Source organism: Asparagus officinalis, chromosome 7, assembly GCF_001876935.1.
Source record: "Asparagus officinalis chromosome 7, Aspof.V1, whole genome shotgun sequence".
Lineage (NCBI taxonomy): Eukaryota > Viridiplantae > Streptophyta > Magnoliopsida > Asparagales > Asparagaceae > Asparagus > Asparagus officinalis.
In genome coordinates this window covers 27949934-27976782 of record NC_033800.1, presented here as the reverse complement: position 1 = coordinate 27976782, position 26849 = coordinate 27949934, and the positions used below count along the sequence as shown (strand labels likewise).

At 39.1% G+C, this 26849-nt stretch overlaps 1 protein-coding gene across 1 annotated transcript; it reads left to right on the top strand.

Moving 5' to 3' along the window:
* Nucleotides 4925-17743, top strand: LOC109846577 (beta-galactosidase 15-like). Its single transcript, XM_020415825.1, has 7 exons — nucleotides 4925-4966; nucleotides 16505-16648; nucleotides 16797-16863; nucleotides 16953-17045; nucleotides 17130-17273; nucleotides 17364-17452; nucleotides 17546-17743. Exons 2-7 carry the CDS (start codon nucleotides 16599-16601, stop codon nucleotides 17592-17594), a joined length of 492 nt encoding a protein of 163 aa, XP_020271414.1. The 5' UTR covers nucleotides 4925-4966; nucleotides 16505-16598; the 3' UTR covers nucleotides 17595-17743.

The window sequence follows — 26849 nt, the reverse complement described above, 5'->3', positions numbered from 1 at the left end:
CTAACAGGGTAGAGAAATATAATATTGGATTTTTGTCACACATGCAAATGGCATTACTAGTGGAAAAGAAGAAGATGCTTCATTAAAGAAACATATTTCGGAATTCTTTCCCCTAATAAAGGCTCACTTAAAGGGCAAGTTATTCACAAACTGAGTATCACATGTGCTTCTCTGTGGGGATTATTGGTTGAGACAAGTTGGGACCAAGTAAGAAAATTGTTCCAATGGAACAATTTTATCTCTTTGGGATATTTTGAGTAGAGTAAAGTGGGATAAGTGGGATAATGAGACAATTTGAGCCTTTAATTTGACAATTCATGTGGGATAATTGATGATGTTGCACCTTATTAAAATATAATTTTATCTATTAATTACTTCTAAATTAACTTATCCAATTGGTTTAGTATATTATTATAATATAAACATTATTTTTCTTTAAATTAAAATATAATATGATGTACTATAATTACTAATTAATATTATTCAATATTATATTATATTATATTATATTAGCATGGTATCATAATATATTATATCACAATATTTTATTAATATTATTAATTATTATATCATATTATAATAGTATGTCATATATATAATAACTAATTTAATATATAAACAATATATTTAATATAATATCTAATTTAATATATTAGAACAGAGTCATAGGTTAAAATTTACGACATAAAATATTTTAATATTTTTTATTCAATATAATATCATATAAAATACTATATTGTAATTAAAATATAGTAGTATCATAATATATTATATCACAATATTTTATTAATATTATTAATTATTATATCATATTATAATAGTATGTCATATATATAATAACTAATTTAATATATAAACAATATATTTAATATAATATCTAATTTAATATATTAGAACAGAGTCATAGGTTAAAATTTACGACATAAAATATTTTAATATTTTTTATTCAATATAATATCATATAAAATACTATATTGTAATTAAAATATAGTATAATATTATATGATAATTACTATGATATATGAAAAATATCTAAAATGTATTATATTATAGTACAATAATATATTTATTATATTTATATAATTTAATATAATGTAATCACATAACATCATTTTTATTATATTATATTTAATAATTAGATGTAAAACAATAACATATTTATTAATTTCAATATGTTATATTATATTATACTATATTATTATACTGGTTTAATATAATACACTATAATATAATTGCTACAATAAAATATCAACTACAATTAATATAATATATTATGTAATAATATATGTTATTAAAATATTATATAATATTATAATAAATATGTTGTACTATTATATAATATAGTATGTGATATTGCATAATAATATATAATAAATATCATAAAAAAATTATACATATAAATTAAACTACAATAATATTTTATTTTGTTACATGATAATATAATATAATATATTGAATATAATATGATTTTATATTTTATATATCATGTCATATATTTATAATATAATTAGCATGTATTAGTTAAGTAATACAAAAAGGTTTGAAAATTATCCCAATTGCTTTCAAAGTGGAACAAAATTGTTCCAATATAAAGGATGGAGTAAATTTTACTATTGGGATAAAATTTTTGTATATGAATAGGGTAATTTTATCCCAAGTTGTGAAATTGTCTCACTAGTGTTCCAAAAAACCAATAGCACAAAAAGTTAATATCCTTGTTCTATTGTCCCAATGAATAACACTATGAAATAGAATCCCCAAAATTATCTCATTATCCCCCAAATGTCCAAATGAATAACCCCTTGAGTAATAAATCAGGAGAGGAAGCATCAAATCTACTGTTCTAAATCTATTAATTGTACGAGAGTTGGGATTCTTGTACATAATTAGACTTTTCGAATATGACCAATGCATGCATCACTTGATCTTGTCATACGTAAAATCTTTGACTGTGGGAATAATTGTCTGAAAGACTGAAACCAAGAAAAGTCACTGAAAAGCTACGAATACAACATAGAAAGATAGGGGCGGCTGGTGGAGCACGTTATTTTCCCCTTAGATAGAAGGAATATAGCTTAAATTTTAAGAATATGACACAATAAGCTATTTACTGAAGTTGACACAATGGATGTTCTAAGATTTGAATTATCGAACTTCTATATATTCTAAAGGGTAATTCTTGTTGGGGAACTTGGATTTTTCCAAGTGAATTTTTGGGCAAATTGAGCTAAACATTTTGGTGGGTCCCACTATCCGAAATGTATGGGAGTGAGTTTAAACGTGTTCTTTATTCAAAGGAAATGAATCTGGTATACTCACTTGTCCAAATCGGTTTTCGAATGAATTGAGATATTCAAGTTAGAAGATGGACAAAAGCAAAAGTTTAATGGGCGCATCTAATCACGAAGAGTCGCAACTGTTCGGTTGAGTTGTGTCTGTTCGAACCTGAATAGTCACTTCTTTTTATTCCGAATGAGTGCGTCCTTTGGTGAAGGGATGTATTCAAAAGACACCTAGTCCCTATAAAAGGAACTCAAAATCTCATTCCCAAAGTACACTCAACATTGAATCAAATCCAGCGTGTTTAGGAGAGATCGGAATTTTGTGTTCGTTCTTCTTCTATTCGTTTTCCTTTCGGTCAACGGGTGGAAAGCACGTCTAGCTTTGGTTCGCTAGTACATCTTTGCAGAAATGCTTCTCCGAAGCAGTGAATGAGTGTTGTATCTTGAGAGACAGCATCTGATCATCCTGTAAGCACCATAGCAGGGGGTGTAATTTGTCTTAAGGAGATTCGTCACTTGACGTACCTCACTCCATCAATTCAAGTTCTTTCTCTCTCTTACAGAAAGTGTTTTTCCTAATAGTTCTTTTCAGGAATATTTATTCAATTTGTTTTCGGTTATTATTTAATAATGAATTATTTACTATGAAACTAATCATCCGGATTGTTGGGGAAACTTGGATTTTTCCAAGTGAATTTTTGGGCAAATTGAGCTAAACTTTTTGGTGGGTCCCAATATCCAAAATGTATGGAAGTGAGTTTGAACGTGGTCTTTATTCAAAGGAAATGAATCTGGTATGCTCACTTGTCCAAATCGGTTTTCGAATGAATGAGATATTCAAGTAGGAAGAGGACCAAAGCTAAAATTTAATGGGCGCATCTAATCACGAAGAGTCGCAACTATTCGATTGAGTTGTGTTTGTTCCAACCCGAATAGTCACTTCTTTTTATATTGAATGAGTGCGTCCTTTGGTGAAGGGATGTCTTCAAAACACACCTAGTCCCTATAAAAGAAGCCCCAAAATCTCATTCTCAAAGTACACTCGACATTGAATCATATCCAGTGTGCTTAAGAGAGATCTGAATTTTGTGTTCGTTCTTCTTCCATTCGTTTTCCTATCCGGTCAAGTGGTGGAAAGGACGGTTAGCTTTGGTTCACTAGTAAAACTTTGCAGATGTGCTTTTCCGAAGCTTGAAGGAGTGTTGTATCTTGGGAGACAACGTCCGATCATCCTGTGAGCACCATAGCTTGGGGCGTAATTTGTCTTAAAGAGATTCGTCACTTAACGTACCTTACTCCAGCAATTCTAGTTCTTTCTCTCTCCTACAGAAAGTGTTTTTCCTAACAGTTCTTTTCAAGAATATTTTATTCAATTTGATTTCGGTTATTAATTTAATACTGAATTATTTTTTACGAATCTAACAGTCTAAATGAATGAAAACGACCTCTTAGCAAATTGAGCTAAATATTTTGGTGGGTCCCACTATCCGAAATTGATGGGAGTGGGTTTGAACGCGTTCGTCATTCAAAGGCAATGAATCTGGTATACTCACTTGACCAAATCGGTTTCCAAATGAATGAGATATTCAAGTCGGAAGATGGACCAAAACTAAAGTTTAACGGGCGCATCTAATCACGAAGTGTCGCAACTGTTCGGTTGAGTTGTGTCTGTTCGAACCCAAACAGTCACTTCTTTTTATTCCAGATGGGTGCGTCCTTTGGTGAAGAGATGTGTTCAAAGACACCTAGTCCCTATAAAAGGAACCCAAAATCTCATTCCCATAGTACACTCATCATTAATTGAATCAAATCCAGTGTGTTTATGAGAGATCCGAATTTTGTGTTTGTTCTTCTTCCATTCGTTTTCCATTTGTAATAAGTCTCAGTCAACTTTCAAGTTAATCTCTCTAGTTGCTATTTATTTACTTAATCGGAGGGTCTAATTTCAAAATAACTTAAGAATTATAGTATGTAATAGAAATTTAAATGTTTTAAGAGACTAATTACAAAAAATAATTAAGAATTGGAAGACCTAATAGAATTCCCAATGATGTGATAATTTTAAATTATATTAAAGATTATAGGGATTAATATAAAAAACCCTAATATAATAGTAGATATATACAACCTGCTCATCTTTTAGGGTGAATGACATGGGGCCACTAGTAAAAATTCACGTATCCTAGACGGAATATTCTAGACGGAAATTTTTCCGTCTAGAATGTATTAAACTAGACGAAAAATTTCCATCTAGAATATTCCGTCTAGGATAAAATATTCTAGACGGAAATTTTCATCTAGAATAGTATTCTAGACGAAAATTTTATTTTTAAATTTTTTTTTTAAAAAATCCTGGTATCCTAGACGAAAATTTCTAGAGAGATTACATCATCTTCATGATTAGAGCGTGCCATCCTCTCGAACCGCTCGCTCTCAGCCCCAAACCCCTCAAAAGAAATAATCTTCCTCGATCCGAACCGTCGCTCCCGCCCAAAAAGTCGCCGATCCTGCAGGAAAGTTAGGGTTTTTGGCGGCTGGTTCCGGGCTGCCGGAAGCTGTCCTTCGGCTCGTTTCCGACGCTTCTACAAGAGGCGACGGATTACATCGCAGCGCTCGAGATGCAGGTGCGAGCCCATGCTCGCTCAGATCTTATCGGGCTCGGATGCAGATAGACGCGGTTCCCCGTAGTCTCTTCTCTGCCTAATTTTTTTATAGGTTTTAATTAAAAAATCTTCTGTTTTATTATGTTGTAAATCCTTTTCCTTTTTGGTATTATTTTTTTCTCGGCCGGCGTCGATGAGCGCTAAAGCGCGAGGGTGCGGGCAACGTGAACTTGTTCGGAGGTGGCAGTTCAGTAAATAAGTTAAAATTTGTGAGTTTTTAGTGTGAGATTGTGGATAAGCGCTGCCACTCAGAGGGCACCGGAAGTGAAGACGTTGATCGATGAGGAAAGCCCGCCGGTTTCTTTTGTTAGGTTTTCTCCTATTGGGATGTATGTTCTTGCTTCCACCCTCGATGGGACGCTAGTAATGATGACTCTTAAGTTTACGAACTTAGAACTCTTTCAAATAAAGAACTCACTTATATTTCTTCAATTTTCTCTCTTCATATCAAACAAGGATTACAATAGCCCTTTATATAGGCTTCAAAAACAAAAACGTCTAGGCATACCAATAGTCACAAATTAAACTCCTATTTTAATGCCATAAAGATAAATATCATAAATGAGTAAGTTACTCTTATTCTTCCATAACCTATGTCTCTTCCCCTTCTAAACTTATGACCCTTGCACTTCTAAAACTCATGCTATTAACCTCATTTATTCTAACATTTTAATTTGATATTCCAACACGTCACTTCTGTAGGCGTCAAAAAATGCTTACAGACATCCAAACACCACTCAAGACAACATAGAAGAACAATATACACGTCATCAAGCAAAACATGGCGGCGCGACAGGACATGGTGCCACGGCTAAGGCGCGGCAGACCAAGGTGCCGCGGCTAAGGCGCGGCAGCCCAAGGTGCCGCGGCTAAGGCGCGGCAGCCTATGGTGTCGCGGCTTAACCGCTGCAACCTATGGTGCCGCGGCAGTTAAAGCAGGATGCTTTTCTGCCAACTGTTCCTAGAGGCTATATATACTCCCCGAAGGCTATTTTCTCAGGGGGGCTGATCATTTTTGAGCACTTCAGAGCATTCCAGAGCAGAGAGAGAGCAGAGTTCTTGAGCTTCTGGCAACTCCTTGATATTCAGGCTTTGACTTGATTTCAAGAAGAACGACTATCTTACATCGATAAGATATCGTTTCAATTTCTCACTTCGATAAACGAAGTCAGAATCATAAACCCCTCACGATTTGATCAGAATCTGTGATTTGGTGGTCCACGGGCTAACGCACCCCCGGCACAGGCAAAGATCCCACGCAAGCAGTGATCCAAACAACGATCCTGCGTTTGTTTCCCAAGAGTTATAATTTTCATTTTGTTGTGTAAAAGAAGTCTTATAAAAAGACTATTTCTTTGAATTTGTTGTAATCGACTGAAGATATAATGAATTCCACAGCAAAACCAACTTTTGACGCAAACAAGCTGGCGACCACAGTGGGAGCCAACGGTCTCGCTGCCGAGACCGTCGTGTCGCAGCCGATCAAGATTCCAGTTGAATCCATGGTCGAATACGAATTCGACCAAACCAAGTTTGAGGAATATCTCTCATCATCCTCTTCAAGATCTTCATTGTCTCGCAAGTACAAGAGGATCTCACCATTGAAGAAGACTTCCATGCCAAAGAAGGCACAGAATGAAGACTCTCGCCTGATTGTTGCTGAGGATTTTACTCGCAACACCTCTGCTCACAATGACTCTTATCTTGTTAAAGAGTCATCAAATCAAAGCCCACCGGCACAGACGAAGAGGGCTCGTTAGAGACAACGTCAGCGCCGCGCTCGCCAAATGGCTAAAGCCTTGGAACAAACCGACGGAGTTCGTTATCATGCGGACTTAGAGTCGAGGAGGCATCGAGTGGTTCAGTTGTCTCAACGACCAATCATTCATGTCTCTGCTAAATTAACGATGGAGGAATGGACTATTGTCAAAAGGACTCGTTCGACCCTCAAAGAACGTATACAAAAACGTCGTGCAAATGCTGTTCATGCCCGTGCTCTTTTACAACAAAGACGAGAAAGAAAGAAGGAAACGGTGGCCAAAGAACCACCGAATCTCCGCCAAGTTTGGATTCCAAAGTCTGAAGTTGTAAAAAATCAACATTCGGAGCCCGTTAAGATTCCATACCCGCAAGGGGGTGGTTTTAAACGTGCGACTCCCGACATAACCTTGGATCGCTCAAAGACAGAAATAAATTATCCTGAGAATGCCAACAAGGTTTTACACCCCCAGAAGAAGACGCATTCACCAAATGATATCGTCATACCTGAGAGGTCATGCCGACAGACGATACGATTTTTTAGCAATCATACCGATGAATTGTATTATCAAGTTGGGGTTGTGAATAATTTTCGAAAGAGAGTTATTCGAGAAATAAACTCTCATTGTTCCTGTGTGCGACTCGTTAAAGCAGCATTATCAGAATGTGACTGTTTCAAACGAGAAGCCATCCCACGAAGAGTCTCTGTATCGTCGAAGCCTAAGCCGAGATATTTCTACAAAAGAAAATCAGCTGCCCAAGATGATGAATTCCCTGAAGTCACCATCAACGTGGCTGATAAAAGAAAGTCTAAGCGACATTCAAGTGACTCAAATCCCGACTTTTCCCCGAGAGGAAAAGTCAATCCAAGAATTGCTCAAAGGATGTCTCGACTCCAATTAGGAGCCATCAGACGCAGAGATTACAAAAGAATGCAAGAAGGAATGTCCTCGGAGGATGAATTCTCGGACACTTATTCTGCAATCGCTTCTGATGATACAATGTCTAGCACAGGACAAATCAGAGAAGTATTCACAATCACTGCTGATCAGTTCACTCAAATACTTCAGGAAGCTCTAGCCAAACAACGTGAAGAAATTAGAGCTGAAGTGAAGACAGAAATGAAGTTGGCTATCCAACAAATGAGAGAACTGTTAACTCAACAGCCTCAACCTCCTGAGTCCAATCAGCGATTTGAATCCAGCCACCACACTCGGAATGTTGTAGATGACAGTGATCCAGAGGTGGATGAAGTCATTATGGCTGATACACCTCCCAATGGCAATAACGCTGGGGGTGGTTTAACGGATCCTCCCAATAACGATATTGGGGGTGGTTCAATAGCACCTCTCACTGGGGGTGGTCCAATTATCTTTAATGGGATTCAATACCGTATCCGATAAAGTTCAATCTGATTAACTTCACACCGTTTGAGGGGAAGAGTTCGCCGATTCAGCACTTGATTTATTTCAAGTCTCATTTGGACATGATCTCTGGAAACGAGGATTTAATGGTCCGGTCATTCGTTGGCACCATTCGTGGGCCCGCCTTCGATTGGTACCGACGTCTCAAGCCAGGGAGCATCAATTGCTGGGATGACATGGAAAGTTTGTTCCTCAACAACTTCTTCGATGATGACACCGAAGTGTCAATCAGAACCCTTCTGGATGAGAAGCAAAAAGACGGAGAGTCAGTCGACGATTTTGTTAAGCGCTTCCGTGGCAAAGCAATGAATTGCAGAGATCCTATTACAGAGGAGTTCATCCTGCAAACATGCCACAATAACCTCTCCATCGATGTCTTGGAAGCTCTGCGGGTCGTACCATCCACCACTTGGAAAGAGTTAAAACTACGTGGTGAGCAAGCTGAACACTTTCTTAAAAGAAAGAAAGTTGAGAGAGGTCAACCAACGACATCCACAATTCCTGTGAACACGACTCTCGATCCGAGGTTCCAAAAGGAGTATTCTTTCGAAGACGATGAAGCTCCAGCCATATTGGAATACCTCCTCGCCAATGACAAAATCGAGCTACCGCCTATTAAAGATCAGGAGGATGCTAAGATGATTACAGATCCAAACTACTGTGCATATCACAGAAGAATTCTTCATCCCACCAATATTTGCTTTGGACTCAAAAATAAGATCCAAGCCCTAATTGACTCCGGCGTCATAATGACGAAACAAGCCGAATAAATACGACTCCAACTCCAGTGGGTGCACGAGTATAAACTGTTTTCCTGCACTCCAAAGAGTATACGAGTATAAACTGCTTCTTGGTCATCCAACTAAGTACAATGTTAAACCCGGTTTCGCAAAGAAAGCTGGGGGTGGATGATTTATATAACGGGGAGTTCCTGAAGAATCTTATATTCTTAAGGATAACTCGAACATGCAACTGAGGATAACGTACTCCTCGTTACACCTAGTTTTGCAAAGAAAGATGAGGGTGGATAATTCATGTAACGGGAAGTTCCCGAAAGAATGCTATATGTAATTTTCTTAGGGATAATCCGATCATTATAAACAAAGTGATAAACACTACATCCCCACGGTGATTTACAAATACTCTTTTGCTAAGGTGAGATTCGATCACTTCGTTGGATCAATCTTCCCTCACAAAATTCTCTCATGGTCAAACCTTTAAACAGTTAAGACCAAAGCCAAAATCCCCTCTCGATTCCTTCCATGAACGAGAGGTCCACAAATCGAATGATCAAACCTTTAAACAGTTAGGATCGCCTCAAAACTCCCACTTGATCAAACCTTAACCAAAATGACCTTTCGATTCATTTCATGAACGAGAGGTCTACTTTTGAATTGAATAATCAAACCCTATGACAGTCAGGATTATTCAAACCAGTCCAGATCCTCTAAGTGGAGATCCCACTTTGAGTTTCTTTACTCCAGGAGATAGAATATAAAATTCTTTCTCTCCGATTCTGGGTTTATCTCTACCAACAAACAAGAGACCAGGAGATAGAATATAAAATTCTTCCTCTCCAGGAGTGGGTTCATCTCTACCAATAAAAAAAAGACCATATTACTCCAATGGATACACGAGTCTAAACTGTTTCCCTACCATCAACAGGAAGTTTCTGGAGAATATCACTCAAAATATTCTTAAGAATAACCTGGCTACCTCCCAACGGGTATATGAGGTTAAACTATTTCCCGAACACTCCGATGAGTATATGAGTATAAACTGCATCTCCTTGAACCTCCCAACGGGTATATGAGGTTAAACTATTTCCCGAACACTCCAATGGAGTATATGAGTATAAACTATTTCTCCATTCTTCGACGGCAGTTCAAATTCAAGACTTTGACAATGGCCACGTGATAAACGCAGCACCGGAGGGAATTTAGCTATTCTACAAAGCACTGAATAAGCTAAAAGATGAAGAAGTCAAGGATTGAAGCCATCCATAGAATATGTTACGCAACTTCCTCAACAAAGTACTAAAGAAATTGCAAGGAAAACTTATCATATCCAAAGTGTCCCAGACTCCTCTTCAAAATGATGAGTCTGTGATCATTTGGAGGGGGTATCTGTAGGCGTCAAAAAATACTTACAGACATCCAAACACCACTCAAGACAACATAGAAGAACAATATACACGTCATCAATCAACACATGGCGGCGCGGCAGGACATGGTGCCGCGGCTAAGGCACGGCAGACCAAACACATGGCGGCGCGGCAGGACATGGTGCCGCGGCTAAGGCGCGGCAGACCAAGGTGCCGCGGCTAAGGCGTGGCAGACCAAGGTACCGCGGCTAAGGCGCGGCAGCCTATGGTGCCGCGGCTTAACCGCTGCAACCTATGGTGCCGCGGCCATTATAAGAGGATGCTGTGGCAGTTGTAAGACAGTTATTCGATAATTTTTTGAAGTCCATGTGGCGGCGTATCAGAAATAGAACGTGTGCTGACGTGGACAAGCAGTTAAACCACGAAAAATGTGGTTAAAGGTCGTGGGAGAGCGGTTTTAGGCACGATGGAACGTGCTGATAACTACCTCTTTGGCCGCGGTAGCCTATACTGTCGCGCCAATGGCCGCGGCAGTGTAGACTGCAGCGGCCAAAGAACAGTTATCTGGTCGGTTATTTTGCCCCCGTTTCTTTCAACTGTTGTGCACTCATACCCCTATAAATACCTCCCTAGACACGAAATAAAGGACAGAGGGGAGATCAGAGCAAAAGGCTTGAGCTTTTGGTGATCTTGAGCAAGAGAGAGAGTCTTCCTGCTTCACAAACATCCTCAAGAAACTTTTGGCGATTCCTAGATATCTAAGCTCAGACTTGATCTTTGGAAGAGTGAACATCTTACATCGATAAGATATTCGCTTATTTTCATTCTTACTTCGATAAACGAAGGAAGAATTCCTAAAGCCTTCACGATTCAATCAGAATCTGTGATTTGGTGGTCCACGAGTCAAAGCGCCCCCGGCACAGGCAAAGATTCCACGCAAGCAAGCGCATCCAAACAACGATCCTGCGTTTGTTTCTCAAGAGTTGTAATTTTTATTTGTTGTGTAAAAGGAGTCTTATAAAAAGGCTATTTCTTTTTTGAATTTATTGTAATCGACCGAAGATATAATGAATTCCACAACAGAAACCAACTTTTGACCCAAACACCTTCAAATCAAAAGTCTTTATGCGCAAGCATGTCTCTTAGCCTCATGAAAGTTTCACCTGATAATGGCTTGGTGAATATGTCTGCACTTGTTCATGTGGTGTGACAATGCTTCAGTTCAACGGTTTTCTGCTTTACATGGTCTCTGAGAAATGAAACGTCGTGTATCTATGTGTTTGCTCCTCCATGATGTACTGGGTTCTTAGCAAGCTGGATGGCTGATTTGTTGTCCACAAAAGTTACGTCGAGTCTTCTTGTGGATGATCCAACTCCTTTAATATGTTCCGCAACCAAATTGCTTCATACTGTAGATGCAGCCGGCCACATATTCTACTTCACATGAAGATAAAGCTACAACTCCTTGCTTCTTTGAGGTCCATTGAAAATGCAGTTGACCCAAGATAGAAGACATAGCCTGTGGTGCTTTTTCTCTCACTTTGCAACCTCCCCAGTCACTATCTGAGTAACTAACTAGTTAGTGCATTTTCATCATATGCATAGAGAGACCCAGGTTGAGTGTGCCTTTGATATACCTTAGTATCCCTTCGCAGCTAGCAGTGAGATTCATTCGGTGTCTCCATATAGCGACTCACAAGTCCAACTCCATAAGTAATATCAGGCCTTGTGATCGTCAAGTTGATCTCAGGGCTGCCAACTAGACTTTTGAAAGAGTTGATCACGAACGTCCGTCTCCTTCTCTTGATCGTTCATTCCGATGGCTACTGGGTGTTCACAGGGTTGCATTTCATTCATCTTGAACTTCTCTAAGATCTCCTTCATGTACTTCTTCTGGGATATAAAATCCTCCTTGTTGCTGCTTCACTTCAATGCCAAGAAAATAGAACATCAATCCATTATCCATCATCTCAAATTCATTGAACATTACCGCCTTGAATTCAGCAAGTATCTCGGTACTGCTTCCTATGTATAATAAATCATCAACATAAAGATAAATTATTAGAAAAATTCACCTTTATGGTTCCTCTTCATGTTGATGGCATGTTCATAAGGACATTTAATGAAACCGTTTTGATGAAGATAGCCATTAATTTGAGCGTTCCACGGCCGTGGTGCCTGCTTTAAGCCATACAAGGCTTTCTTCAAATGGTACACTTTGTCTTCTTGCCCTTTCACGAGAAAGGCTTCTGGTTGTTGCACGTACACCTCTTCCTCAAGAACGCCATTGAGGAATGCTGACTTGACATCCAAATGATATATATTCCACCTGTGATGAGCTGCAAGTGAAATTAATAGTCTCACCGTATCCAGTCGAGCAACCGGAGCAAAGACTTCTTCATAGTCGATGCCGTACTTTTGTTTGTAACCTTTCGCTACAAGCCTCGCCTTGTACCGATCAACTTCACCATTTGCTGTGCGCTTGATCTTGTACACCCACTTGACCCCTATTGCCTTGTGATTTTGTGGAAGAGTTGTCAACTCCCAAGTGTCATTCTTTTGGATGGCGTGGATCTCCTCCTCCATTGCTGTTCGCCAACTATCTTCTTTTACGGCTTCTTGAAAAGTGAGAGGTTCATGATCAGCATATAAGCAGAAAAGATTTGACTCTTCGTCTTCTTCTATCTGCTCATAGATCTCCCTGAGGCTTCTCATTTTGATGGGACCTCGTTGCATGGTAGATTCGCTGCTACTACCTTCCCCAGAAGATGGAGATCCTCTTGCAGGAGAGGGTGTAGAGTGTGGAGGAGATGGTGGTGTACGTAGTGATGGTTCCTCATGCAGAGACTCATCGGGTTCATTCACCACTGGTTGATCTTCATTGCTCCAGTTCCATGCTTCTTCTTCATTAAAGACAACGTCTCTACTAACAACTAGTTTCTTGGTTAGTGGATTGTAGAGCTTGTATGCCTTCGACACCTCGCTATATCCGATGAAAATGCATTTTTCACCGTGATTATCAAGCTTCTTCCTTTTGAATTCAGGTACTTGAGCATATGCAACACAACCAAAAATTCGCAGGTGTGCCACACTAGGCGTGTAACCGCTCCATGCCTCTTGAGGTGTCTTGTTCTTCACTATCTTTGTGGGGCATCGGTTGAGAAAATAAGCTGAGCACGCCACGGTTTCTACCCAGAACTGCTTTGGCAATCCCTTTTCTTTGAGCATGGTTCTTGTCATGTCGAGGATGGTCCGGTTCTTTCTTTCTGCAATGCCATTTTGCTGTGGTGTGTAGGCAGTAGTAAACTGTCTTTTTATACCTTGCTCCCTGTAATATTCTTGAAACAGATTTGAGGTGTACTCACCACCTCGGTCAGATCGAAGAATTTTTAGCTTGTGGCCGCTCTCTGCTTCAACTAAAGCTTTAAAATGTTTGAATGTAGTAAAGGCAGCAGATTTTTCTTTAAGAGTGTACACCCACAACTTTCTACTGAAGTCATCAATGAAAGTTATAAAATATCTATTACCTCCCAAAGAGATGGGATCGATCGGTCCGCAGATGTCGGTGTGAACAAGTTGCAATGGTACACTTGCTCTCCATGATTTTCCACTGGGAAAAGGAAGTCGCGGTTGCTTGCCGATTACACAACCTTCACAAATATGATTCGGTGGATCAATTATTGGTAGACCTCGTACCATGCCAGCTGTAGACAGTAACTTCAGGCCGCTGAAGTTTAGATGGCCGAAGCGAAGATGCCACCTCCATGACTCATTCTCCATGAGTCCTTGAAAACACTTGTCGACTTTCGTGTTTAGATGCAAGGGAAACATGTGGTTCCTTGTCATCTTAACACAAGCTATGAGGCCTCCATTTGTATTTTTCAACCAAAGATGGTTGTTCTCCATATATACTTTGTATCCCTTTCCGAGTAATTGACCGATGCTAAGAATATTACTTTTCATGTTAGGAATATAGTAAACATCGGAAATATACTCGGGCTTACCATCCTTTTGGTATATTTTAATCTTCCCTTTGCCTTCAACCGGGAGTTTTGAAGAATCTCCGCGGCTCACACTTCCATGAACTCCTTCTGCGAGTTCTATGAAAAGTTCTTTCTTCCAGCACATGTGGTTGCTAGCACCCGAGTCAAGGTACCAAGCATCATTCTCAACACTTGAATCATCATTAGCAAGAAGAAGCGTAGAGTTGTTACCCACATCATTTGTTTCTTCGGCGAGATTGGTTTGGTCTTCAGTTTTGTGCCAACAATTTGAAGCATAGTGCCCAAACTTGTGACAGTTATAGCACTGAACATTCTTGTTGCTTCCACGGCCAGGTGTGTATCTTCCACGATTGCTTCGTCCTCGTCCTCTAAAGCTTTGGATCTCCACTTGATTTTGAGTGGTTTGTTGTTGGGGACCACGTCCTCTGCCTCTACCACGACCACGACCACGACCTCTTGCTTGTGAGCCTTGATTACTTAGAGTCAATGTTGACTCTAGTACTTGCTCCAAAACTATGGAACTAGCCTTCTTTTGCATTCGTTGTTCATGAACTTGGAGAGATCCCAAGAGCTCCTCTATTGAGATATCCTCCAAATTCTTTGACTCCTCAATTGCCGCCACCACGTGCTCGAATTTTGATGTGAGGGATCTGAGCAACTTCTCCATCACTCGGATGTCCTCCATCTTCTCTCCATTTCTCCTTATTTTATTCACAATTAGAAGTAATCGTGAATAATAATCGGAGATTTGTTCTTCATCTTTCATTTGAGCGGCTTCAAGATCGCCCCTCAAAGTTTGGAGGCGAATTCGCTTCACCCGCTCGACACCTTTGTAGATGGTTGCAAGGATTTCCCATGCTTCATTGCTTGTCGTTGCTTCAGCAACTCTCTCAAAGGTAGACTCGTCCAACCCTTGATAGAGTAGAAAACGAGCCTTGCTATCCTTCTTTCTTTGTTCTCTGAGAGCCTTCTTCTCTTCGGCGGTATAGGTGGCTTCTACTTCTGGTGTAGGTTCCGTGAACCCATCAATGATCAGCTCCCACAACTCTTGAGAACCAAATAAGGCTCTCATTTGGATTGACCAACTCTCATAGTTATCTTTTAATAATTTGGGCACTTGAGGATTGACAAGATTATTTGTGGTAGCCATGAGAAGAAGAGAGAATGGGAAAATTGGATCAAGTGGCTCTGATACCACTGATGACTCTTAAGTTTACGAACTTAGAACTCGTTCAAATGAAGAACTCACTTATATTTCTTCAATTTTCTCTCTTCATATCAAACAAGGATTACAATAGCCCTTTATATAGGCTTCAAAAACAAAAACGTCTAGGCATACCAATAGTCACAAATTAAACTCCTATTTTAATGCCATAAAGATAAATATCATAAATGAGTAAGGTACTCTTATTCTTCCATAACCTATGTCTCTTCCCCTTCTAAACTTATGACCCTTGCACTTCTAAAACTCATGCTATTAACCTCATTTATTCTAACATTTTAATTTGATATTCCAACAGGTAATTCTCACGTGCTTTCATTTCTTTTGGTCAGTGATGTTTCAGATAAATATTCCTTGAGAAAGCTGATAAATTGCTGCAAATTGTTAGGATTGTTCTGTAAAGTAATTCATAAGAAAACTAGGAATTGTAGTTGGTGACTTAAGCCATAATGTAACTTTCTTATTTGGATTGGACGCAATTACGTGCCAAAATACCCACAGATTCCTAAGTTAATATTAGCTTAGCTTCCCACAAATATATGGAGTTCGTAAACTGTAGTTCTTCCTGAGTCTGTATTAGCTCCCCACAAATATATCCAAAGTTTATCCGATTGCTGCTCCTTATTACCTTCCTATTTAAATAAAATTTGATTCCATTGTTTCGATAAATTGTGCAACTTTTCCCGGTAATTAATCAGGTTTTTAATACTGTATTTGCTCAATTTGTTTGAGATGTTACATAAGCAATATTATATTTTCAAATCTGTCAGTTATATAGAACACGTAGCTAATGATTTGTGTTTCTTGCTATATCATTGTCGTGCTTGCTTATGTGAATGTCTTCTGAAATCTGGTGTCTGGTCATGTTTCTTGCTATATCATTGTCGTGCTTGCTTATGTGAATGTCTTCTGAAATCTGGTGTCTGGTCATGACCTTTTGAGATCACAGTACTTGTTGAGATGCTCTAGTATATGCTTAGTTAACATCATGTTGTTAAGAGGTTTTTTGTCCAAATGCAATGACTGACAGAGTGTGTGAATCTGCAGGAAGTGGATTTGTCCAAATGCACATCAACTATGTTATACTCAGGAACAAGAAAGCTACTGGGGAAACAAACCATTCTTGCACTACAAATTCAAGATGGTGTTCTTTATGCCGGAGGATCCTCTGTTGATGGAACAGTTGGCAAGGTATATTTGGAATGTATGCAATTTTGCGTATTGGATCTTATGTTTGTGCTGAATGGAATCATGGGTAATGTCAAAATTATATAATCATTTTTATATAATTATCTTTATTATAAGTTTTTTGAATTATGTTAATTTTTCCCATTTTCAGAGGACTTCCTGCATGGTTGCAACAAATACCTGGAATGCAGTTCAGGACTGATAACCAGCCATTTAAGGTAAAAATAATTTTTTAAATGTTTTTTATTATTGAATTAGCTATTTTGACTCCAATTTTTTATGATTCCCCAATATTTTTATCTTGCAGGATGAAATGCAAAAGTTCGTCACTAAAATTGTAGACATGGTTAAAATAGAAAGCCTTTTGGCACCACAAGGAGGGCCTATCATTCTCACTCAAGTATGAAACATGTAAAAGAAACAAACTACTTTATTTCGTTTTTAAATAGTATTATTCTGATTTTTTTAATTTTTTTAAAAATAGATTGAGAATGAGTATGGTAATGTTGAAAAACCCTTTAAAGATGCTGGAAAAAGATACATTTTGTGGAGTGCACAAATGGCAGAAGCTCTCAATGTTGGTGTACCATGGATTATGTGTCAACAAGATGATGCTCCTCAACCAATGGTATTTAAAAAATTTTATTACAATAAAATTACTTTTTTAATCTACTTTAATATTTTTGAGGGAAACTTATATTTTTATTTGGTTTATCAGATAAATACTTGCAATGGTTTTTATTGTGATAGCTTCAAGCCAAACAATGAAACGAGTCCTAAGATGTGGACAGAAAATTGGACTGGCTGGTGGGTATTTTTCTAAAATTTTCTTTTACATTTTTCTTTTTTATGTTTTTTCTGTATTTATATTATACTTTTGATGATTATACGTATTAACGGGTTTAAAAGTTGGGATTCACCAGATCCTCACAGCCCGCAGAGGATGTAGCTCTTGTTGTTGCTCGATTTTTCCAAAGAGGAGGAATTGTGCGTAATGTTGTGCGATGGAGCATACAGATCCTCTTGTAAATAATTTATGTAAAAGTTTGTAAACAATTTATGTATCTCTCTACTATTTTGGTGAATGTATTATTTGAATATAATGAGATTTGATATTGGAATATAATTAGATTGTGTTGCATATGAATATAATTTTTTGTTGTTCAATATTGTGTACATGCACCCAAAATAGATTCTGCAAAAAAAAAAAAATACTGTAGCATAGTATCCTAGACGGAAATTCCGTCGAGGATACTAAATTCCGTCTAGGATGTCTTTTTTAAAAAAAAAATTAAAAAACATCAATTTCCATCTAGAATAAGTATTCTAGACGGAAATTTCCGTCTAGGATACTCATTCTAGACAGAATTTTTTCCGTCTAGGATGAATTATTCTAGACGGAAATTCCGTCTAGAATAATCCGTCTAGGATGTATTCTAGACGGAATTTTCGTCTAGAATACTACATCCTAGACGGAAACATACTAGACGCGTATTCTAGACGGAATTCCGTCTAGGATACGCATTCTAGACGGAATTCTGGGTATCCTAGACGGAATTTACCGTCTAGGATGCCTCATTATTTAGCAACGGCTTCCTTTTCTTTTTCTTTTTTTGGTAAATGAATAACTTCCATTAACCAAATGAGAATTATAGATACATTCCCTTCCCATGCATACCTGGTGCTTTCAAATCAACGACTTACCATCACACACCTCTACACATTACAGATAGAGGTTACAGACCAGAGACCCAACTTCTTCTAACCTGAGGAGACGCGCTAGTATTCGACACCCTAGCTAGCCATAATGTCAAACTTTATTCTCCGAACTATGTCAGTGAGCTGCTGCTAGTTTGTTGGAATCTTCTCCTGTTTCCTTTCACCCAACGGATGACAAGTGCAGGCACAACAAGTTTAAATTTCATGGATGTCTTCCTCCTCCATCTGCACAACCATTCAATTTCTTGTCCCCAGTTCATGGGGTTTCTATGAATTTTCAGCCATTGCAGCATCTTCTTCCACACAATCACAGCAAATGGACAATAGAAAAAATAAGTGATCAATATATATCTCCTCCTCCATGTCCACACGAGATACACTTACTCTCTTGTATCACTCCAAATAATATATAGGATTCTGTCCTGAGCTAACAACCGTCAACACAAAGCTAACCAACGCACAAAAGAAGGCCTAGGGATAGCTAAATTATCCCAAATAAGAGACCCCCGGCCATCCAATATCAGGTTGGCTATAGAACAGATAATTATAAACATAGCTGAGCTTTAGCTTCTCTCCACTTCTCAAACTGCTAATCTATATGCAACAGCGTGATCAACACTTCCAAATCTAACTATTATCCAATCCCTTACCCGTAATATCTTCCTCCTCCACAGCCAAGAACCAACCACTCTTGCTCTCACCTCCCATATATTAGCCCTCTTCAAATACTGACAATGTACCCATCTAATCCATAAATGATCCTCTTTGCAGTGTACAGCCCATAACAGTTCAATTATGACCACTTTTTTCCATAACTATGTTTTAATCAATCCAAGACCTCCCTGTTCTTTAGTTAAGCACAATCTCTGTCCCATGAAATCAAATTCATCTTATGAGTACCCTCTCTCTTCCCCCGCACAAATTGACAACATACGGAGTCAATTCTTTCGAGTACCTTCTTAGGCAACATATACACACTTGTCTAATATATATGCAAGCTGAAGAGAACAGATTTTACTAGTTCAAGCCTCCCTGCATAAGATAAGGAATGGAAACCCCAAGCTTTAATCCTATTTTCAATTTTAGTAATAGGCTCTTGATAGGGTTGTAGGTAAGTCTAGTAGCAGACATTGGCACTCCCAAAGACCTCCCTGTTCTTTAGTTAAGCACAATCTCTGTCCCATGAAATCAAATGCATCTTATGAGTACCTGTTGGGGACTCGAAACAATCAAATCGAATCCGTGCCCTTCCGGATCTTGTTTTGAGAGTAGGAAAGTAGGAAAATCACCGCTAATAAAAGATAAAAACTTGCAGGAAAGTAAACAAGAAAGAGCACACCAGATTTAACGAGGTTCGGCAACGTGCCTACATCCTCGGGAGCCACACCACATAATTCTTTGATTAATTGAAGAACATTATAATGCTCGCAATTGGCCTCTCTCTCTAAGATTTCTGATCTCAAAGAGCCCTCAAAATCCTCTTTTTTCGTGTTCTTTTTTTTCTCCTAAACCCTAGAGGGACGTGTTTCTACTTATATCAAAACACAATCCAAAACAGATTAGGATTCTGAAAACGAGTCTGCCACACCCGGGTGTAGCACGCACAACACATGTGGCATGTCTTCAGAATACAAAGGCAGATTCTACCATACCAGGGTGTGGCGCGCTCCACACCTGTGGCGCGCTCCACACCTGTGGCCTGTCTTCAAAACACAAAGGCAGATTTTGCCACACCAATGTGTGACGCGCGCCACACCTGTGGCCTGTCTTGAATTTTTATATGTTTATTGATTTTCATTCTAGGTTTGGGTCTCCACTCTCAAGACTAACAATCTCCCACTTTGAGACCAAAACCACCATCAATGAGCTCTCCCGAACTCTGTCTTCTTTGCAAGCATCTTCTCCTACTTGAAAAAATCCATTCTTCAATCATCATCAACCCGACGATCCCGACGATCCTCCTAGTGTGGCTCTGCCTTCATCTCCTACGCATGAAGGCCAACTGAAGTTACGTACAACACCAATTTTTATCAATGGTTGCTGCTTTCGTCAACATATCCGTAGAATTTTAACTCCCCAAAATCTTCTCTAAATGTAATTTCCTATCCTCGATAAGCGAGCGTATGAAATGGTATTGTACGTCGATGTCCTCGATCAAAACGCAGAGGTCAGACATGTGTTTAAACCTCAAAACGCAGAGGTCAGACCCGCGTTTCAACATCAAAACGCAGAGGTCCTCCCCACGTTGCAATATTAAAAATGCAGAGATCCTTCCTGCATTGCAACATTAAAAACGCATAGGTCCTCAACATTAAAACACAGAGGTCCTTCCTGCGTTGCAACATCAAAAACGTAGAGATCCTCCCTGCGTTACAACATCAAAAACGCAGAGGTCCTCCCTACGTTGCAACATCAAAATGCAGAGGTCCTCCCTATGTTGCAACATCCAAACACAAACTTCATTGCTGTGTTTTTAGTTCAAAACGCAGAACCCAACTCTACGTTCCAGATCTAAAAAGTGTTATGGCAACTGAATCTGAGCCAACTGGAAATGCTCAACTCTGTGTTTCAGGTCTAAAACACAGATTTTGGGCCCAGAACGTTGTTTTCAGCGTTTGACTCGTTTAAACACAAGTTGAACGGTTCCAGAAACTGTTTTCTCCCCACGATTTAATTGATTTCCGCCCCACTTAAGAGATGATTAAGGGGGCGGTTACACCCCATTCAACCCCATTATGGAGAGAATTAAGAGGACGGTTACACCCCTTAATCCCCTAAAAATACCAGAAACTCAATTGAGGTCAGGGATCGACTTTTTGCATAAAAAAAGATCACAAAAGGAGAGATCGACAATTTATTGAGCAGATCATCTTAGAACGTCCTTTGGCAACAAATGTCTTGGAGCTTGGTACTTGGCTTAAAAACCGATTTTCAGTTCAAATCAACTCTGTTACAGAGTTTAAACTCGCTCTGAGTTTTTAAACTCTTAAAGAGTTATTTTTAAACTTTCCATGCAAGTTATCCTACATCAATCAAGAGGAATCAACTACGTTCCAGTAAAACAATATGTTTGGATCGTCAACGGAAAGCAAACTCGACACGAGTATTCGAGGGAGGCATTCCATCGCCACCGTGAAGAACCCAGAATTAAACAAAGGGGAGGATCTCCGCCGATATTCTTCTCTTTTGTAAATCGGGATTCCGATACAATAAGATTATAATTTCTTTTTCTAAGTTAGTTAGAGAGAAATTGTATTAAAAGAATTGTATTCATCTTTTGTCTAAGCTAGTTAGAGAGATAATAGAATAAATTATATTCTTAATTGTCTTCTTACAAATTTTCCAACAAACAAGGACCATCCTTCTGCTATCTTGAGGTTGAAAAGAGTTTTGACGAGATGCACCTTGTTTGTTACAGACGGTTGCTTGTACATCTTCGCGAGCGCTTCCATAAGCCCTATCGTCGTCTTCTCCTTTAATATATTGTGTGCGAATATCTTGGCGAGCGACAACTGGATTTTCCCTAGAGCCTTCCTATCCAGTATCTCCCAATCATCGTCTGACTCCTCTTTCTTCTGTCCCTTATCCTTGCCCATCAACGGGCAATACAAGTCTTTCTGGTACAGATAGTACTCCATCTGCGACTTCCAAAAGGTGAAGTCTGAGCCGTCAAACTTCTCGATCTTAGATTTGATTTCCTCTGCCATGGCTCTCTCTAACAAATTTGCTGAATGAAGCTCTGATACTAGTTGTTGGGGATTCAAAACAATCAAATCGAATCTGTGCCCTTCCGGATCTTGTGTTGAGAGTAGGAAAGTAGGGAAATCACTGCTAATAAAAGATAAAAACTTGTAGGAAAGTAAACAAGAAAGAACACACCAGATTTAACGAGGTGTATGGTGCTCTGGCTATCACAATAAAGAACTCCTCTCCCTTGCTTCAGATCCAACTCTTCCAAACATCCAGCCAACCAAATCATATCCTTGCTTGCTTCAGTCACCGTGACATACTCAGCCTCGGTTATAGGTAAAGTTACAATCTTCTACAGACGTGAGACCCAGCTCACTGCTGTCGACACCAAAGTATAAACATACTCTGTAGTGCTCCGCCTCGTATCATGATCACCGACGTAGTCCGCATCCACGTATCCCTGCATCACTAACTCCTTCCTCCTGAAAACATAGTGGTTTGTTCGTTTTCCCTCTCAGGTACCACAATATCCACTTCACGACCTTCCAATGTTGCTTCCCTAGATTGCTTGCAAACCTGCTCACAACTCCTACTATATGGGCAATGTCCAGCCTCGTACAAACCATCGCGTACATGAGACTCCCAATGACCGAAGAATATGGCACCTTGCAAATATACTCTCTCTCTCTGTGCATCTATCTTAGGCGATTGCTCTTCAGATAATTTGAACTGGCTTTCAAGGGGTGTGCTAACAACCTTAACATTCTGCATATTAAACCTCTGAAGTACCTTCTTAATATATTCAGCTTGGCTCAAGCTCAATGTCCCTTCAGCTTCATCCTTACTAATTCGCATCCCTAGAATCTGCTTCGCTACACCCAGATCCTTCATTACAAACTCCTTTGCTAGCTGCTTCTTCAAACTGTTTATCTCATCTAAACACGGCCCTACTACTAACATATCATCAATATATAATAACAATATAATAAAGCTAGACTCGAACCTCTTGAAATAGCAGCAATGATCCGAATTGCATCTTCCATAGCCATTATTCTGCATGACATTATAAAACTTCTTTTACCACTGTCTCAGAGCCTATTTCAAACCATATAAGCTCTTCTTGAGCTTGCACACCATCTCTTCCTTTCCTTCTTCAATAAAGCCAACATGCTACTTTCATGTCATATAATAACAATATAATAAAGCTAGACTCGAAGCTCTTGAAATAGCAGCAATGATCCAAATTGCATCTTCCATAGCCATTATTCTGCATAACGTTATAAAACTTTATGTACCACTGTCTCGGAGCCTATTTCAAACCATATAAGCTCTTCTTGAGCTTGCACGTCATCTATTCCTTTCCTTCTTCAATAAAGCCAACATGCTACTTTCATTTAAATTTTTTTATCCAAGTCACCATGAAGAAATACAGTCTTCATATCTAACTGCTCAAGGAAGAGGTCTTCTGCAGTTACCAAGCTCAACACCTCTCTGATGGTTGTGATCTTTACAACAGGAAAAATATTTCCATATAGTCCACTCCTTCCCACTGTTGAAATCACTTTACAACTAATCTGGCCTTGTACCTCTTGCTTCCATCACTCTCTTACTTGACTCGGTAGACCCATTTATTATGCAAGGCTTTCTTCTATGCAGGTAGCTAGGCTAACTCCCATGTCTCGTTAGTGAGTAGAGAATCCATCTCCTCCTGCATCGTATGCTTCCACTACTGAGATTCACTCACTTGCATAGCCTCCTCATAGCACTCCAGTTCATCGCTATCTGTCCATAATAAGTAATTAAGAGATGAAAGATATCTAGGATTCCATTTGGGTACCTTAGATGTCCTCTTAAGCTCCACACCCTGGGTAGTTGCATCTGTACCTAGAGCCTCCTCCGCTCTTCGGTCAGAACAAACATCATCACCCCTATCTGGAAGTTCCTCTAAATCCATGTACTCGGATCCACCTGCATCTGAAGTGCTGCTCCCACTGCTTTAGCTATCATTGATAATTTCCCTATCCATGTACATCACCTCCTTATTGAATATGACGTCTCGGCTCCTGATGATCTTCATGTTCTTCTCATCCTAAAGACGATACCTGAACTCATCAATATCGTACTCAATAAATGTACACTTTTGTGACTTAGTTTCTAGCTTGTCCCTGATGTGGTCACTAATGTTAACATAAGCCACACAGCCAAATACCCGTAAGTGTGGGAGATTGATCTTCTTGCCACTCCAAACCTCCTTTGGAATCCTAAAATCCAATGGAATTGATGGCCCATGATTAATAAGATAAGTCGCCGTATGCACCACATCTGCCCAAAATATTTTAGGTAGACCTGCATATAATCGTATGCTCCTAGAATGCTTCGTCAAGGTTCTGTTCATCCTCTCCGCAATGTCGTTCTGCTGCAGCGTCCCTGGAGTAGTCCTTTCTAAGCGAATACTATTCGTAGCACAGAACCTCTTGAACTTCTCCAGCTCGTATTCTCCACCATTATCTGATCTCAGACACTTCACCTTTAGATCTATCTCGTTCTCCACCATGGACTTCCACTTCTTGAAGACTCCGAACACCTCTGACTTGTGCTTCATGAAATAAACCCACACCTTCCTCGAGTGATCGTCAATAAAGGTGATATAGTATCTCGAACCGCCAAAAGAAGTCACACTGGCTGGACCCCATACATCTGTATGAATCAACTCTAGCTTTTGAGCCTTAGGTGGTCTTCCACCCTTTTGGAAACTAACCCTCTTCTGCTTTCCAAAGATACAGTATTCACAAACCCTAACTTCCACAGAATCGATCCCGGTTAGCTTTCCCTGTGAATGTAGAATTTTCATTCCCTTCCCGCACACGTGTCCTAACCTGTTGTGCCACATATCCATACTTTCTTTGCCAGCTACAATTGTGAGGGTGTCACTCACATGTGAGGTGAGGTAGAGTGTTCCAGTTTTGTTGCCTCGGGCAACAACCATCATACTGTTGGAGCTCCTCCATGAATCCCCGGTGAATGTCGAAATGTAACCTTCTGCTCCAAGTTGTCCTACCGAAATAAGGTTTCTCTTCAACTTCGATATGTGTCTCACGTTTTTATTTTCCACTTAGAGCCCTTCATCTGAATCTGATGTCGCCCTTTCCAATAATATTACAGGGCTCATTGTCCCCCAAATACACTTTTTCAAAGTCCTCTGCTACGTAATTCTGAAGAAGCTTTTTATTAGCAGTGGCGTGGAAAGAGGCTACTGAGTCGGTGACCTAAGAATCCAAATTGCTGTCCATAGCAAGGATCAAAGCATCTTGCACGATATGAGTCTCTTGCTCACCCGCATCCTTCTTTGGAATTTTGTAGACTGAAGACATATGGCCCTCCTGGCCGCAGTTCCAACACTTCCTTTTGATAGGACTAACCTTCAAGTTTGACCTCTTCTTTGACTTTGATCGATTCCTATTCTGGTTCCCTTTCTTTTGGCTTCTGCCTCTCTGCTTGAAACTTAGAGCTGAACCTGAACCTTCTGATTTGGACAATTTCCTTCTAACCTTCTCGGATAGAATCATACTAACGACCTCACTCAGCTTCAACTTCTCTTTTCTCACCGAATTGTTGATTGTCGCCACACAACCTACCCAAATATCCGACAACTATGATAGAATTAATTGGGCTTGCACTTCGTCATCAAACATGATGTCCATGGAGATAAGTTAATCAACAATCATGTTGAACTCGCTGAGGACCATCCTTCTGCTATCTTGAGGTTGAAAAGAGTTTTGACGAGATGCACCTTGTTTGCTGTAGACGGTTGCTTGTACATCTTCGTGAGCGCTTCCATAAGCCATACCGTCATTTTCTCCTTCAATATGTTGTGTGCGACTGTCTTGGCGAGCGACAACTGGATTTGCCTAAGAGCCTTCCTATTCAGTATCTCCCAATCATCGTCTGACTCCTCTTTCTTCTATCCCTTATCCTTGCCCATCAACGGGCGATACAAGTCCTTCTGGCATAAATAGTCCTCCATCTGCGACTTTCAGTAGGTGAAGTCTAAACTGTCAAACTTTTCGATCTTAGATTTGATTTCCTCTGCCATAGCTCTCCCTCAAAAATTTGCTGAACGAAGCTCTGATACCAGTTGTTGGGGATTCAAAACAATCAAATCGAATCCGCGCCCTTCCAAATCTTGTGTTGAGAGTAGGATGTTAGGTCTCATGTTATGAGCCTACATCTTCTAATATTGTTTTGATGACTACAAACAATTCTTAATATTGTTTGTCTAGTATTTATGTTTTCTTTTTAGGTATTCTAGACAAACAATATGATGGAGGTTGGATGGATTGAGCCTTCACGATCACATCAAATGGAGGATTGGCGGAATAGTGGAATGAAGCTATTGCACATCATGTTATATTCAAGATCAAGCTTCATCCGTAACCAAGTCAAGCATATTGAAGATCTATCAAGCTTGGGTAAATTAGTTTAGGGTTTATAGTTTGTGTGTTAATATCTTAAGCTCAATATTATACACACACAATTTAATGGTTTATGTGTTTTATCCACAAAATTTTTTGCAAACAAATAAATATATAATACTTATTTGTTTTCTATGTGGATAAGTTGTTTTGGTTTAGCTATATAGATATGAAGGAATATATATTCACATTTATGTGCTTCATACTATATTGAATTTGCAAATATTATATTTATGGATTGAAGACTTACTTACACTATTTTCATATCTTGTATAAGTCTATAAATCCATTCTAATGTGTTTCAAAGTTTTGTTTAAATCATT